This window comes from Dreissena polymorpha, chromosome 5 (genome assembly GCF_020536995.1).
Source record: "Dreissena polymorpha isolate Duluth1 chromosome 5, UMN_Dpol_1.0, whole genome shotgun sequence".
In the NCBI taxonomy this organism is placed as follows: Eukaryota; Metazoa; Mollusca; class Bivalvia; order Myida; family Dreissenidae; genus Dreissena; species Dreissena polymorpha.
The window spans coordinates 99,269,783-99,283,622 of NC_068359.1; the positions used below are offsets into that span (position 1 = coordinate 99,269,783).

A 13,840-nucleotide genomic window follows, 5' to 3' on the forward strand; every position below is an offset into this window, starting at 1 on the left:
TTTTAAGCGAACAGTAATTTGTAATAGCTATACTGCACCCGCTCACATTTTCATTACATCCATTTCTGACAAGTATGTTGGCATTTGTTTTATGTAAGGAATTTGTTGTAACTATTTTTTAAGGTTTTATGGTTAAAAGTATTAACACAATGGTCCGCAACAACAGAATGTGGTATCTTTTTTATCTACAAGCTTCGCTTAATCCTTTCCCACTCAGAAGCAAAGTGAAAATGGCTATGTGCAAACAGCATAAAACCAGAACAGCCTGCGAGTAACTCGCAGTCAGTTCAGGTTATATGCTGTTTGCTTGTAAACAGTATCTAGGGGTTGGAAATGAAGCCTTTAAAACTTGAATCTAGTAAGAAAGGTCTTTAGTTAAATTGAACTTTTTAAGGGACTGCAAACACGTCAAAATACATATCTAAGTGGCAAAGGGTTAAGGAATGACTGAGTAACATTGTTACTAACGTAACTTTTAGCATCATGTTAGCTGATCATGAATAAATATATAGTTGATTTCATATCTGATCCCTCCCTATCCTAATGCTGAGAGTAATGCTATCACGTGTGATCCTCCTGCCATATCAACCAAACAACATCATATTTAGTTGTTTTTTATTGAATAACAGTTGGAAACACATTTTGCACAAAAACTTTGAACTTCTGCATGTACCGGTAGTAAACAGTGCGAGTAACAACATGCTGCTGCTAAAAACAAAAACTCAAAACTGTTGAAAATGCTGTACATTTAGTTACATAGACACTTTGAGAAATCACAAGTAAACTTTCAAAGATAAATATATATGGTATAAGAAATAGACTATATGTATATAAAATAACCTAATAAATAGCCTTACACGCACATTTCTTCTTTTTTAAAATTGAAAGAAGAATTATGTGACTGCAGGCCAATAAATCACAGCAAAATTATATAGAGAATGTTATAACTTGAGCTCTTCACAACTTAATATTTGCAAACTGTTCAGTTTCTTGATCTGCTTTTGTCAACTAAATATATCACAAAGTCCATTGTAAATCATGGAACATTGAAAAAATTCTTGTCATCATCAGCTGGACTTGCAGTATATAACAATTTTTTAAGATTCTATTTCTTTATACAATTTTATATCAGTATTTCGCAGTGTTATGCTTGTATGAGGCTAGAGGAGTGATGGACTATTCATCCCCGCCTCCTTCCTCATCATCATCTCCACCCTCATCTTGCCTGTCATCGTTCTCCGTCTGAAACAGAACAGCACTGATATAATTCCTGATCATTTAAAACTAACAGTTTTATATTTGTTTGACCAATGTAGTTTAAGCTAGATTTTCTTATTTGTAAAGTGTTGTTCTTAACATACAGAAAGTTGATGGCATTCATCAGTATATTAATATGAAGTAGGAAATGAAAGGCTGCCATTCTTAATGGGAGTGTGATAAAATCCAAAATGATTGTCTGTATCCTTTAAAGCAATCATCATGTCTTTTAATACGAGATGATATAAAACGGCAAGTAAAAAAAAATAGTTGATACTCTTATCACTTGTATATACACATGTAACCAAGAACTTTACAAAACATAATCCAGCTTCCCTAATACTTGTGTTGTAGGTATTGAGAGAATACACAACAATGCAATGCAGCAACAATGGTAATTTCACTAACATATTGCAAGGGTAGAAATGCAAACACACGTGTATCTGCTCTAGAAATGTTAAGAAGATAAAACAGTTTCACACTTAACCCTAGATAGAGGCATTACCCTAATGTATTAACTATTTCCTCGCTTAGAAGAACAATGAAAACTGCTGTATGCAACCAGCATAAAACCAGAACAGCCTGCGAGTAACTATTATTCTTTCAGGTTTTATGCTGTTTGCTGCTTATCAGTATCTTGGAGTTGGAAAGGGAGCATGTAAATGTTGAATCTAGTAAGAAAGGTCTTCAATTTAATTTAATTTACTAAGGAACCACAACCAAGTCAAAGTGCATATATCTAACTGGTAACGTGTTAAATTAGAGTGCTCACCTCTGTGGTAGTTGCAGGTGCAGCCTGAGGTCTTTCCTCAATCGTCACCTTGGGTGCCTCAGGCTTGCTCTCCGGTGCAGGCTTGGCTTTTGGCTCCTCGGTGTGTGCTGTCTTGGCTAGTCGCTCGTATGCCTCGCGCCGTCTGCTGACAACTTCTCTTAGGAGCCCATCAAGCACCATGCGACCTCGCTCTGACTTCTCGAGCTGCTCTGTGACTCGGTCCATCAACCAGGGCAGGAAACCCTGCTCAATATCTGTAACAGACCATGAGTTATGTTAATATTGTATGGCATTATGATTATGATTGTTCTATTTTATTTGTTTCGATTATTGATATATTTAACTGTAATTCAGTTTTCAAATGGTGGTCTGTTAACCTTATCACTTTTTTCTGTTGATCTTTGTGGAAAACCTTACTCGTAACCAATGCGAAAACAATGTTGTCAGGTCAAGGTTAACAATGTAATAAGCAAAACAAGTCTATTATCCATTATTTCATAATATTCCATTTATTATTTGTGTCTATGATTATTTAAGATTAAATTAAAAAAAAAATATCCAGTTATTTATAGTGTTGAAATGTTCTAAATAAACAAATGATTATTCAACTTGGGAGATCAAGTTCTATGTTCAACTTTTCTGATCGTGATGGGTTTGAAGTCCAAAGTACTTGAATATATAAATAATATAAAGCCGAGAGACATATGTATCAAAGTTTTACATGTTTGCTGTAAAGCATTGTAAAATGTTCCAACAATGGGCTAAAGTTCAGAAGAGTAAAACTGAGGATCATTACCTCGTTCCACTGGATCGTAGAAGTATCCGTTGTCGGACAGAGTTCCAAACACAGTGGGTACCAGATCCGCCAGGTAGCTCTGAGCAAATGCACGCGCTGCAATCTTTTCTGCTGTCTCCTTCTCTTTTCTCAAGACCTCGCGTTGCTGCCTCATCCTTCTTTCCTATAACAAATACAATTAGTTTAGGTAACAGTGATGTCTTCATGTATGTAAGAATTCTATAAAAGATTGTCACAGTAGTGACCAATAATTTCTGTTGATTGGTATAGCAATTGGTATGACAAACTTTTACTTGCATGCACCAAATGCGTTATTATCCAAATGCCATGCTTGAATAATATTGCAGATTAATTTTAGCATGATTCACAATTTAAGGGTCGATTGTAATACTGGTGCTTAACAGTTCTGTCAGAAAGAATTGTTATAAAATGTACAAAACCTGGATCCCTTTATGTGGATTCCGTATTGCTAGTTTCTGAATCTGAATTACGAACCACTGGATTTGTATTAGGACTAAATAAATTGAAGAAAATGCTCAGTTTTATTACTTTTTGTGGGTTAAATAGAAATATTGGTGATTTAAATGCTGCAAACAGTGAAAATTAACACTGAAAAGTACCCTTAATAAAAAACAAACGTTTTTTTCTTTCAACCATGGAAATTTGATATGTAGCATTATATGAGCCGCATTCTGAGAAAACTGGGATTAATGCTTGTGTGGAAAGTGTCGTCCCAGATTAGCCTGTGCAGTCCGCACAGGCTTATCAGGGACGACACTTTCCGCTTGTATGACATTTTTCGTTGAAATGAAGCATAAATCCAATTTAGGCAGAAAGTCCTCTGGGACGACACTTTACGCTTATACATTTATTTATGCCCAGTTTTCTCAGAACAAGGCTCATTTATTGACAGACCTTCTCCTCCCGATGCCTGCGCTCCTGTTCCTCCAGCCTCTGCTGCTCCACAAACTCTGCGTTCCTGAGCTCCTCGAAGGCGCGCTGCTGTGAGCGCAGGTTTGCCAGCTCTTCCTCCTCCATCACCTCCAGCAAGGACTGCTCCACTGTCTTGCCTACCAACACCTCCAGAATAGGCTTAACCTCGATGTCAAAGTCAAACAGCTGTAAATGAAAGTGGCAATGTGTTATTGATGAATGATTTTGACCCATGTTTTTGCCTGCACATGGAAGTCAACCAGCTACAAATATGGAGGCAATGCATTCATCAGTAAAGCGATTGGGATTGTTTTAAGTGTGATGTTTTGATGTCACATCTAATCGCATTGCAATTCTATGGTAATTAAACACTTTCCCCCATGGATGTCCCTTAATCATATAATATAATTACAATTACTTGTGGTCTGAACTATACAATTTATCTCCATTTTTAATTGTATGAAAAAAAGAACAAAACCAATTTTTTAAAATTAAGCTATTTTTGTTGAAAAGTGCATTATTTATTATGAAACAAGGAATACATTTTAAGGTTGCTCTATACAGACCCTGGAAAACAGCATGAACAAATCTTTTTGGAATACCCATATATCTAATAACTGTTACTTTATATATATATGTAACTTACATCTCCACCCAAAATTTGTGTAGCAATATCTTTGCCAGTCTTTGCAGGAACAAACATCGGTGATGGGGGTCTATCCAAGAAGGCATCTGTCTGTATTTCAACATCGGCTTCTTCCACGCGGTCACTCAATTCTTCTAAATACAGTTCAGTTTGAACATCAATGTGTTTTCTACCGTCTACGGGTTCTGGCGAGCGCGGTCGCAGTTGTTCCTTTGCACGCTTTCTTGCAATGGCACGGCGTCTGTTTTCTTGCTGTCTCTGAATCTCAATTGGGTCTGGCTGAGCATGCTATAACAAATAAATAACGAGAGTTTACAAAAATTACTTGATACAGAAGCAACTGAGAAACATACAAAATACTAAATAATTGCAGCACAAGAGATAGTGTTGTGAAGAATAATACGTGACTGTATTGGCTTGTAATACTTACAGCTGGCAGTGTGTGCTGGGCATAGGTGTTGCCTCTCACGATACGACGATCATACATAATGTTTCCATACTGAGGTGGATTTATTTCTCTGAAAAAAAGAAATATAAACCAAATAAAAGTGCTCAAAGTTTATATTGACATGATGTTTATTTGACCAGTTTAGGGTTACGTGGTCCAGTGCAGTTCAATACAAATTCTGTGCACCTTTATATCTCTACACTCAGTTGTGTTAAGTAATCTAGCGCACTTTGCTGTTTGGTAGATTAAAGTAGAGCCACTGTAATGGGCAACTTTCCATATACAATCTAAGGTATTATTTTCTTAATCAGCATCATTTCACTGAACTACATGCAAATTTAAGTTAGGCTTTCTATGATAAAAAAAAATATACTGATTTTTTTCAAAACCATTCCCACACTCGGCTTTTGTCCAGTTTATTTGCACCCTTGGGGTATATGAAAGTTCCATAATTAATCCAGATTTCTAAATATGGGCATGCAGTTGGTATGTACAGTAGCGGTAAAGGTGTTTTAAGTTTAAACAATATGAAATAAGTATTCTTTTACAGACATTTATTTTTTATAACTTTTTATCTATGGAAGAGTGTCATGAAATGTAAGTGGTTTCAGCCAAGTAGAAATTGGGTTGGTTAAAAACAAAGTGTCATAAAATTCAAAATAGTATCATTTAAGTTATATTTTGAACTTAGTTTTTATAGATACACTATACAGCAAAAATACCAATAAATAGACACGACAACTTCACATTAGTTATAACCTGCTTAAATTAGATATCTATCAGTAAACAGGTAAAAAGGCTCTTCGATCTTTAAAGAAATCACGGGAAATCATTACATTGGCTCTACAGTAAGTTAACACTGTGTCTTATTTAGTAACATTAAAGGGACTTGGTTATAGATTGTCAAAATGACAATTTTCCAACACAAATGCCATTTTTTAAGTAAACAAGAAACCATCGGAGTCGGGTGATGCTCCCCAAAGTTTTTTTGTCACAATATTGCACTATATATTCAGATAAAAGGAAACGTCTTGAGGGGCATAACTTTGGACAAAATAATACGATGGATGGTTTAGCAACTTAAAAATTTCAAAGGGCCATGACTCTCTAAATAAATCATCTAACCAGAACCCACAAATAACATGCGCATCTCCTCAAGGTAGTTAAGCTTCCCATAAAGCTTCATTGAATTCCAGTCAGTAGTTGGAGAGAAATAACCCGGACAAAAATTGCACTTTATGTACAGTTTATAGAAAATTTCAAAGGGCCATAACTCTGTGAAAAATCATCCAACCAGAACCGGCTGATAATATGCACATGTCCTCTTGGTAGTGAAGCTTCCCATAAAATTTAATTGAATTCCGGTCATTAATTGCTGAGAAATAGCCCGGACAAAAATTGTGCACGGACGGACGGACACATGCACAGACAGACGAAGCGGCGACTATATGCTCCCCCCAAAAGTTTCGGGGAGCATAAAAACGATGGCTGAGGTTTAAGCTATAGCTTTAATCCAAAGGTCAGTGGTTAGAAGGGTAAATTATGCTTTAAGCTTCCATTTTTCATTTTAAAATTTCTTAAATACTTTTCATGTTTTTTAAGTGGAGCTCTTAAGTTCCGATATTTTCATGTATCAATTTAGAGCAATAAATGAATTTTTTTTTAAATGCCAAAATTCATAATAACAAATTTTTGTAATTTCAGATTTACTAAAATTGTTCTAAAATGCAAATGATCTTGTTTCATTTCCTAAATTGACTTATTTAATGATCACTATTGAGTATGATTGCTGTGTCATGTATAATTTTAAATTCATATTTGCTAATTTAAATTTCTTACTTTATTCACTCCTCTCAATATTAAGTTAACAGGTTACTTTTTTAATTCTTTGGATCATAATTGTATAAAACCTGTTAAGAATTAGGTATAAAATGTGTGCTTAGCGCTTACGGACGCAACTGCCTGTTCTGTGATAGTTCAAGTCAATTTTAAATGACCAGCATGTACAAGTAAAAAAGGTTGCATTTTGTTTATTATTATTATAATTATTATTATGCCAGATTTATATAGGGCCCTTTTCATGCAAGAGTGCACGTTCAAAGGCGCTTTTACATAAGAACATTTGACCTATTACAGGAAGAAAAAAATCATGTTAAAGTGTAACAACATAGTTTGTTGATTATATTTGATTCAAAACACAATTTAAAAAATGCTTTTGGGGTTACAGTTTTAATAAATAAATAAATCTTAAAGACTTAAGTCAGAAACCGAAAGCATTGGAACTTGGTGCTTGAAGAAGTCAACATTAGTGACAAAACTTTAAACTTGGTGCTTGAAGAAGTCAACATTAGTGACAAAACTTTATTAAGAGAAAATTACATGTCGCTTCCTACATGTGAGTGATATGAATACATTGTTTAGAACATGTATGAACTTAAATTTTTAATGCAAAACATTCAGAAATAACTGATGTGGTAGGTTTTTGTTGAGTCGTGGGTTCTTTTTTAGGTGTGGTTATAGAAATTTCATAAAATCCCTTGATAGAATGTTCGCCCATGCTGCAGGCAAAGTTACGGAAAAAAGATTTGACATTGTCACCATTGTTTTGCTGATCAAAAAAAACAATCACAAAAAAACAGGTTAATATTTTAATTTATCATACCTCAACAATTTCTTAAAAAAATATAACCTCCATTATGTATTGTTCATATATAGTGTTTCTAAGTAACACAAACTCGTTTCTCTATGAGTATTTTCCATGCTTCATCCTCTGTTGACATTTTTCACAAGAAATTAACCTCCCTAGCAATGTCAATTTTTTAACGGGCCTTTACATGTTTTGGAAAATTAACAAATTTAAAAAGAGTTGTTTCAGACTCGCAAATTTTACTTGAGCTTTTTAGATCCAATGTTTGTTTGTAACAATATAAAGCATTTAATGACAAACTTCAATACATGCCAAAATCTATGAAAAGGCCTCTTTAAAAGTATTTATAGAATTCCAATCTTGAAATTGGGACAGCCAATAAGAATCCGAGGCTCAAGAAGACACCATACTTTAAAAATGGTGATTTGACACAATTGATTACCCATGTGGATGTTTACAGACAGTAAACCTTTGTAAAAAGCGACAAATTGTTAAGACCAAACAATAACTATTTTTTTAAATAAGGATTCATAGTGATGTTATATCTTTTGGAAAATTACCCACGACTCAAGCGGAATATAGGCTTCTTTTTAAAAATAAAAAAAATGCAATATCCTCTATTCCTATCACTTCGTGTAGCTCTATAAGAACGTGTACTTTTTTATGACGTAAACTTCTAAGCAACATTCGAAAGCACGTGTCCGCAACCTGTTCTCTTTTGTAACACGAGAATTTCCACAGCCGATAAGACAACAATCACAAGGAAAAAAACAATAAATATGATATAAATTATCCGTTTTTCTGACCTAGTTCCTAAGAAATAGCCTAAACAATATTTAAAATCTGCACATTTTCTTCACCAGACGGCTATGTTTGTCAATGTTTTGATTGTAAAATGTTGTAATAGTAGTTTCCCTTGGAGGCCTGTCTTGAATTTGTATTGTGCTCTCTGTACTTTGCATTACAATAAAATTAAAGTATGCTGTGTTGCGGAAAATTTTACCCCCAAATGATGACACGAGACCATACATTAAGATCGTGACCGGCCTATTGCGATAAATGTTCTCACTGTGTAGATTTGGGATTTTGTCACATAACAAACTGTCATTAGAAGGGGTGACAGCTTTTTATGCCCTGATTGTGAATAGAATTTTATTTAGCTATTTTCCGTAAGTAAAGTAAGTACACTTTATCTAGACCTCTGAATACAGTTATCACAGTTCATATTTCATTTTTATGAAGACCAGTTTTGTTTAAACCATTCTTTTCAATACAGTTTATTCATGAAATTTATCTAAAACAACACATATTTAATACAAATAAACACATATTCACAAAAACCTATATGGGTTATTATAAACACATCCCAAGGCCTCGATGTGACGTCATCAAAATCGATGCACAATCTTATAGCGTAATTCTGTGTGACGCAGACTATGATGTTCATAAATGTTTAAAGGTATGTAACTCCATTATTATTATCAGTCAACCAACCATACATGCCATAATTTTTCAGACCAATTCCGGGACATTGAGTTAAATTGTCCGGGACTTATGCCGATTTTCCGGGACAAGTATAAAGTGTAGCGATATTTATAGACATATGCATTTTTGGTACGTTTTTTGTTTTGTTTCGCATCGTTAATTGCAAAAGTTCGAAAGCCTATCCGAAATACACTTGATCTATTAACGTCAAATTAAACATTACTACTTCCGTTACTAGATACAAGCCACGTGTTTTCAGTGTAAGCGTTCCAAACATAGATGATGACGTCACTGCGTTATTGTTATTAAGACCGGTGTGTAACGCGTAGTTGTTGATACGCCTTTATTCATTCATTCACTGGGTGTTTAGAACAAGACAATAATAAACCTAGTGAGGATGACGTTTTCATATGCTTAATTTTTTACTCAACTTCTTTGTAGGTTAAACGCGCGAACATTAACTGCTTTTAATTTTTTACTCAGCGATGTTGGACTTCAGATGTGTGAACAACTATCCTTAGCCCTTACACAGCGGGAAATAATGACGTAGTAGATTAAAGTCAATTAACAACCACATTAAACAATGCCGCCTTTTCGGATTGACCACGAACGTGAGACAATCGATATGATAATAGGACCCCTGTTAATTGATCGATTTTGACACGTAGCGTAGTCTGCCTATTCGGGTAGGCATTGTCATGGAGACGCTGCAGATATACACAGATTCGAGGTGCAGTTATGCCTAAGATAAGGTACATGTATATATGGATTTTGTAAATTCCGGGACATTTGACAGATATCCGGGACAGTGGGACAAGTTCTTAATTTCCGGGACTGTCCCGGACAATCCGGGACGTATGGCATGTATGCAACCAACATATTTCACTCGTTATTTGTTAAACAAAAGATAAATCATCAAGTATATATCAAGTTTATTTTTTGTGTAATGATTTTTCATGAAAGATATGCCTTTGAAGTTTAAGGTGCACGAACTTATAGGTTTAGATGCTACATCATTACAAAAATTTATCGTGTAAGTACCTGTTATCGAACAGCACCTATTATCGGACGTTTCGTTTTGGTTCTGTATACACATGCGCAAAAGTGTGCATGACGTCACATTGATAAACAAATGGCCGCACATGAAGTCCATGATCATGCCTACTAAGCTTGAAACAAATGCGCCGAAAACAGGTTAAAGGAAAGCATTTATTGTTATATACACCGTTTTGTGTGTTTTTTGCTATTACTTTTTGAATGCATTTATCAAAACATGCATTTACACACCAAAAAGCATATTTCCGTTTGCAATTTTGATTGCAGCAGACGCAGATTTTTTCGCCGAGTCCGGGTCACGTGATAGTTATGTGACTTTGTATATACTGGAGTAGATTTTATGAAGTGTCTGGTAATAGGTCATGTTTATATGGGCCGCCATTTTGTTTTGTCTGCTAGAGGTGACAATAATCAGGGAATCATTGTTATGAATTCTTGAAGGTAGTTAGCTGGAAAACTTTACAGATAAATCATTCAATGATTGAACTGTTAGTCATTTGTTAAAACAAAATGTTTTTGTCATTTTAAGTGTTTCAATTTTAAGGTAATTTAACGTAATTTCTTAGGTGTTCGATAACTGGTTTGTCCACCATACATGTATTTGCATGGCACTATTAAAAATATTAAACGTAACATTTAAACAGAACATACTCTTGTTGTCCCAGTGGATCTCTGTATTTCTTTCTTTGTGGAACTGCTCTTGGTTGACTTGCAAATGTGTAAGTCCCTGGCTGCTTAGGTGGTGCTACTGCTGCCATTTTGTGTGTATTTTTTGTTTCACTGACTGTTTGGAGACGATTTATAAATGTTTCAAACTACCACCACTGAAAATAACAGATATTTACATTTGAATATCATAACAGCAGTATATTATAATTAACTTCACAACAAAAATTAGCATATCACCTACTTTGTGGACGCCGTTGGAGATAAAGTCAATGTTTTCATTAAATATTGTGCATCAGGTTGCCTGGTGACCTGAGTAAACATTACTTCCGGATAGACTGGTACGTAGGTTACAAACAACTGAAACTATAATTGGGTTACAATCCACGACTTCAAGTTGAAATGCGCAACGACACGCAATAAAAATTTGATCGTTATATTAAATGAAATGAAATTTAAAATCACTAGAACGCCAGAATGTTGATAAATGTAAGATGGATAAGATATGAAATAAATTTTAGAATGTTACTGAACATATCTTCAATGGCACGATATCTGAGTTATAACAATATTAATCAAATGGATTAACTGATTGTGAATGTAAATAAAATTACTTAAAAGTAAGACCGAGTTTTGTAAGTCGTGCAATTCCAGTTATATCTTTCATATCAATTACAGAATTCTACACAGTCTGTGTGTATCATTTGTTCTTTAAAAGCTAAATTGAATTTAAGCGAAAATGATCGATTTTATAAAAAAAATGATCGAACACACAACATTGATTGCCAAAAGAGTTTAGATTCAGTATTTTTAAATGTACGCCTTTTAATCAGATAATGATTATTTTTTAAATTAAATAATTAAATGATTTCAATAGGGATTGGTCTTATTCGTTTAACCGAATTTCCCAAATAATATCTCATGTATGTATGAGCCTCGCTCTGGGAAAACGGGCCTTAATGCATGTGCGTAAAGTGTCTTCCTAGATTAGCCTGTGCAGCCCGAAAAGGCTAATCGGGGACGATACTCTCGGTATTTATGATATTTGCGTTAAAAGGAATTATCTCTTTTAAAATCCAGTGAGGCGGAAAGTTCCTAAATAGCCTGCTCGGACTGCACAGGCTAGTCTGGGATCTCACTCTACGCGCATGCATTAAGAACCGTTTTCCTGGGTCAGGTTCATATAACTATTTGATAACTTACCAATTATTCGTTAAAAAATTGTCCATTTAACATCATATAAAATTGACAGTTGATTAAACGCACTGTGGATATCAAATTTTAACAAGGTGTCATTGTTTGAAAGCTAGCAACGGTTCTGAATGACTTTGTTTATTAACAAATGACCAACGATAGAATAGAAAGATTCTTGTGTGTCCGTCCGTGTGTCCGTCCGTATGTCCGTCCGTGCACAATTGTCCGGGTTATTTCTCAGCAACTAATGACCGGAATTCAATGAAACTTTATGGAAAGCTTCACTACCAAGAGGAGATGTGCATATAATCAGCGGGTTCTGGTCGGATGATTTTTCACAGAGTTATGGCCCTTTGAAATTTTCCATTAACTGTACATATAGTGCAATTCTTGTCCGGGCTATTTCTCAGCAACTAATGAGCGGAATTTAATGAAACTTTATGGGAAGCTTCACTACCAAGAGGAGATGTGCATATTATCAGCGGATTCTGGTCAGATGATTTTTCACAAAGTTATGGCCCTTTGAAATTTTCCATTAACTGTACATATAGTGCGATTCTTGTCCGGGCTATTTCTCAGCAACTAATGACCGGAATTCAATGAAACTTTATGGGAAGCTTCACTACCAAGAGGAGATGTGCATATTATCAGCGGGTTCTGGTCGGATGATTTTTTCACAGAGTTATGGCCCTTTGAAATTTTATATAAAAAATTATTTTCCCCCCAACTACTGTGCCCTCAAGACGTTTCCTTTTATCTGAATATATAGTGCAATATTGTGACAAAAAACAACTTTGGGGAGCATCACCCGTCTCCGACGGTTTCTTGTTTTTTTTAGTTTCTCATAGCACCTTCAATATTTAACAGATCTCTAACATATTTGGCATCTAGGTACCTTGCATTGACCTCTACCTTTTGATGAGGTTTGACATCACTGGGGTCAAGGTCACGGAGGCTAATAATATATTTTCCGTCACACTTTTGTAACAGTTTCTCATAGCGCCTTCAACGTCACTGGGGTCATGGTCATTATCACCGAGGCTAATAATAGATTAGATTTTCCGTCACGTTTTTTTACAGTTTCTCATAGCACATTCAATATTCTATCGATCTCTTACATATTTGGCATGTTGGTACCTTGCATGGACCTCTACCTTTTGATGAGGTTTCACATCACTGGGGTCAAGGTCACGGAGGCTAGTAATAGATTTTCCGCCACACTTTTGTAACAGTTTCTCATAGCGCCTTCAACATTTTACCGATCTCTTTCATAATTGACATGTACAGTAGGTACCTTGCATGGACCTCTACCTTTTGATTAGGTTTGAGGTCACTGGGGTCAAGGTCACCGAGGCTAATAATACATTTTCTCAAAGTCACACTTTGGTTACAGTTTCTCATAGCGCCTTCGATATTTGACCGATCTCTTATATATTTGGTATGTAGGTACCTTGCATGGACCTCTACCTTTTGATGAGGTTTGAGGTCACTGGGGTCAAGGATAAGGTCACCGAGGCTGATAATAGATTTTCTCAAGGTCACACTTTTTTCACACAATTTACCAATATATCGACAAAGCATCGTTGGGGAGTATCCATCAGTTTTACTGATATCCTTGTTTGAAATTTGTAATTATAAATAACTTTTTACACGTTGACATATGATATATAAGCTATATTGAATATTTTAGCTCATCAAATTTAGATATTGCTATAAAAAATCAAATGTAGATACCCTTGTTTCAAGACCCCCTCCCCCTTCCACTTGGGTTTGCGTATGTTACATGTGGGATCAAGGTCATTGTTGGTACAAAAAGTAAGATAGAATCCAAGTAATTTCTCTATAACGAATTAAGTATGCGTAATTAAACTTCATGAATAAATGACGAATGTATTAATGTATTACCTAACTTTGTATTGCATATGTGTTTAGTAGAATCA

General features: G+C 35.1%; 1 protein-coding gene across 1 annotated transcript; it reads right to left on the minus strand.

The window, feature by feature from the left end:
* Positions 1-601: 601 nt before the first annotated feature.
* On the minus strand, positions 602-11,055 carry LOC127881017 (radial spoke head protein 3 homolog). The gene is made up of 8 exons (XM_052428595.1): positions 10,951-11,055; positions 10,692-10,864; positions 4,835-4,922; positions 4,405-4,692; positions 3,741-3,944; positions 2,826-2,988; positions 2,030-2,283; positions 602-1,242 (listed from the first exon to the last, which is right to left on the minus strand). Exons 2-8 carry the CDS (start codon positions 10,796-10,798, stop codon positions 1,177-1,179), a joined length of 1,170 nt encoding a protein of 389 aa, XP_052284555.1. The 5' UTR covers positions 10,799-10,864; positions 10,951-11,055; the 3' UTR covers positions 602-1,176.
* Between the last annotated feature and the right edge of the window lie 2,785 nt (positions 11,056-13,840).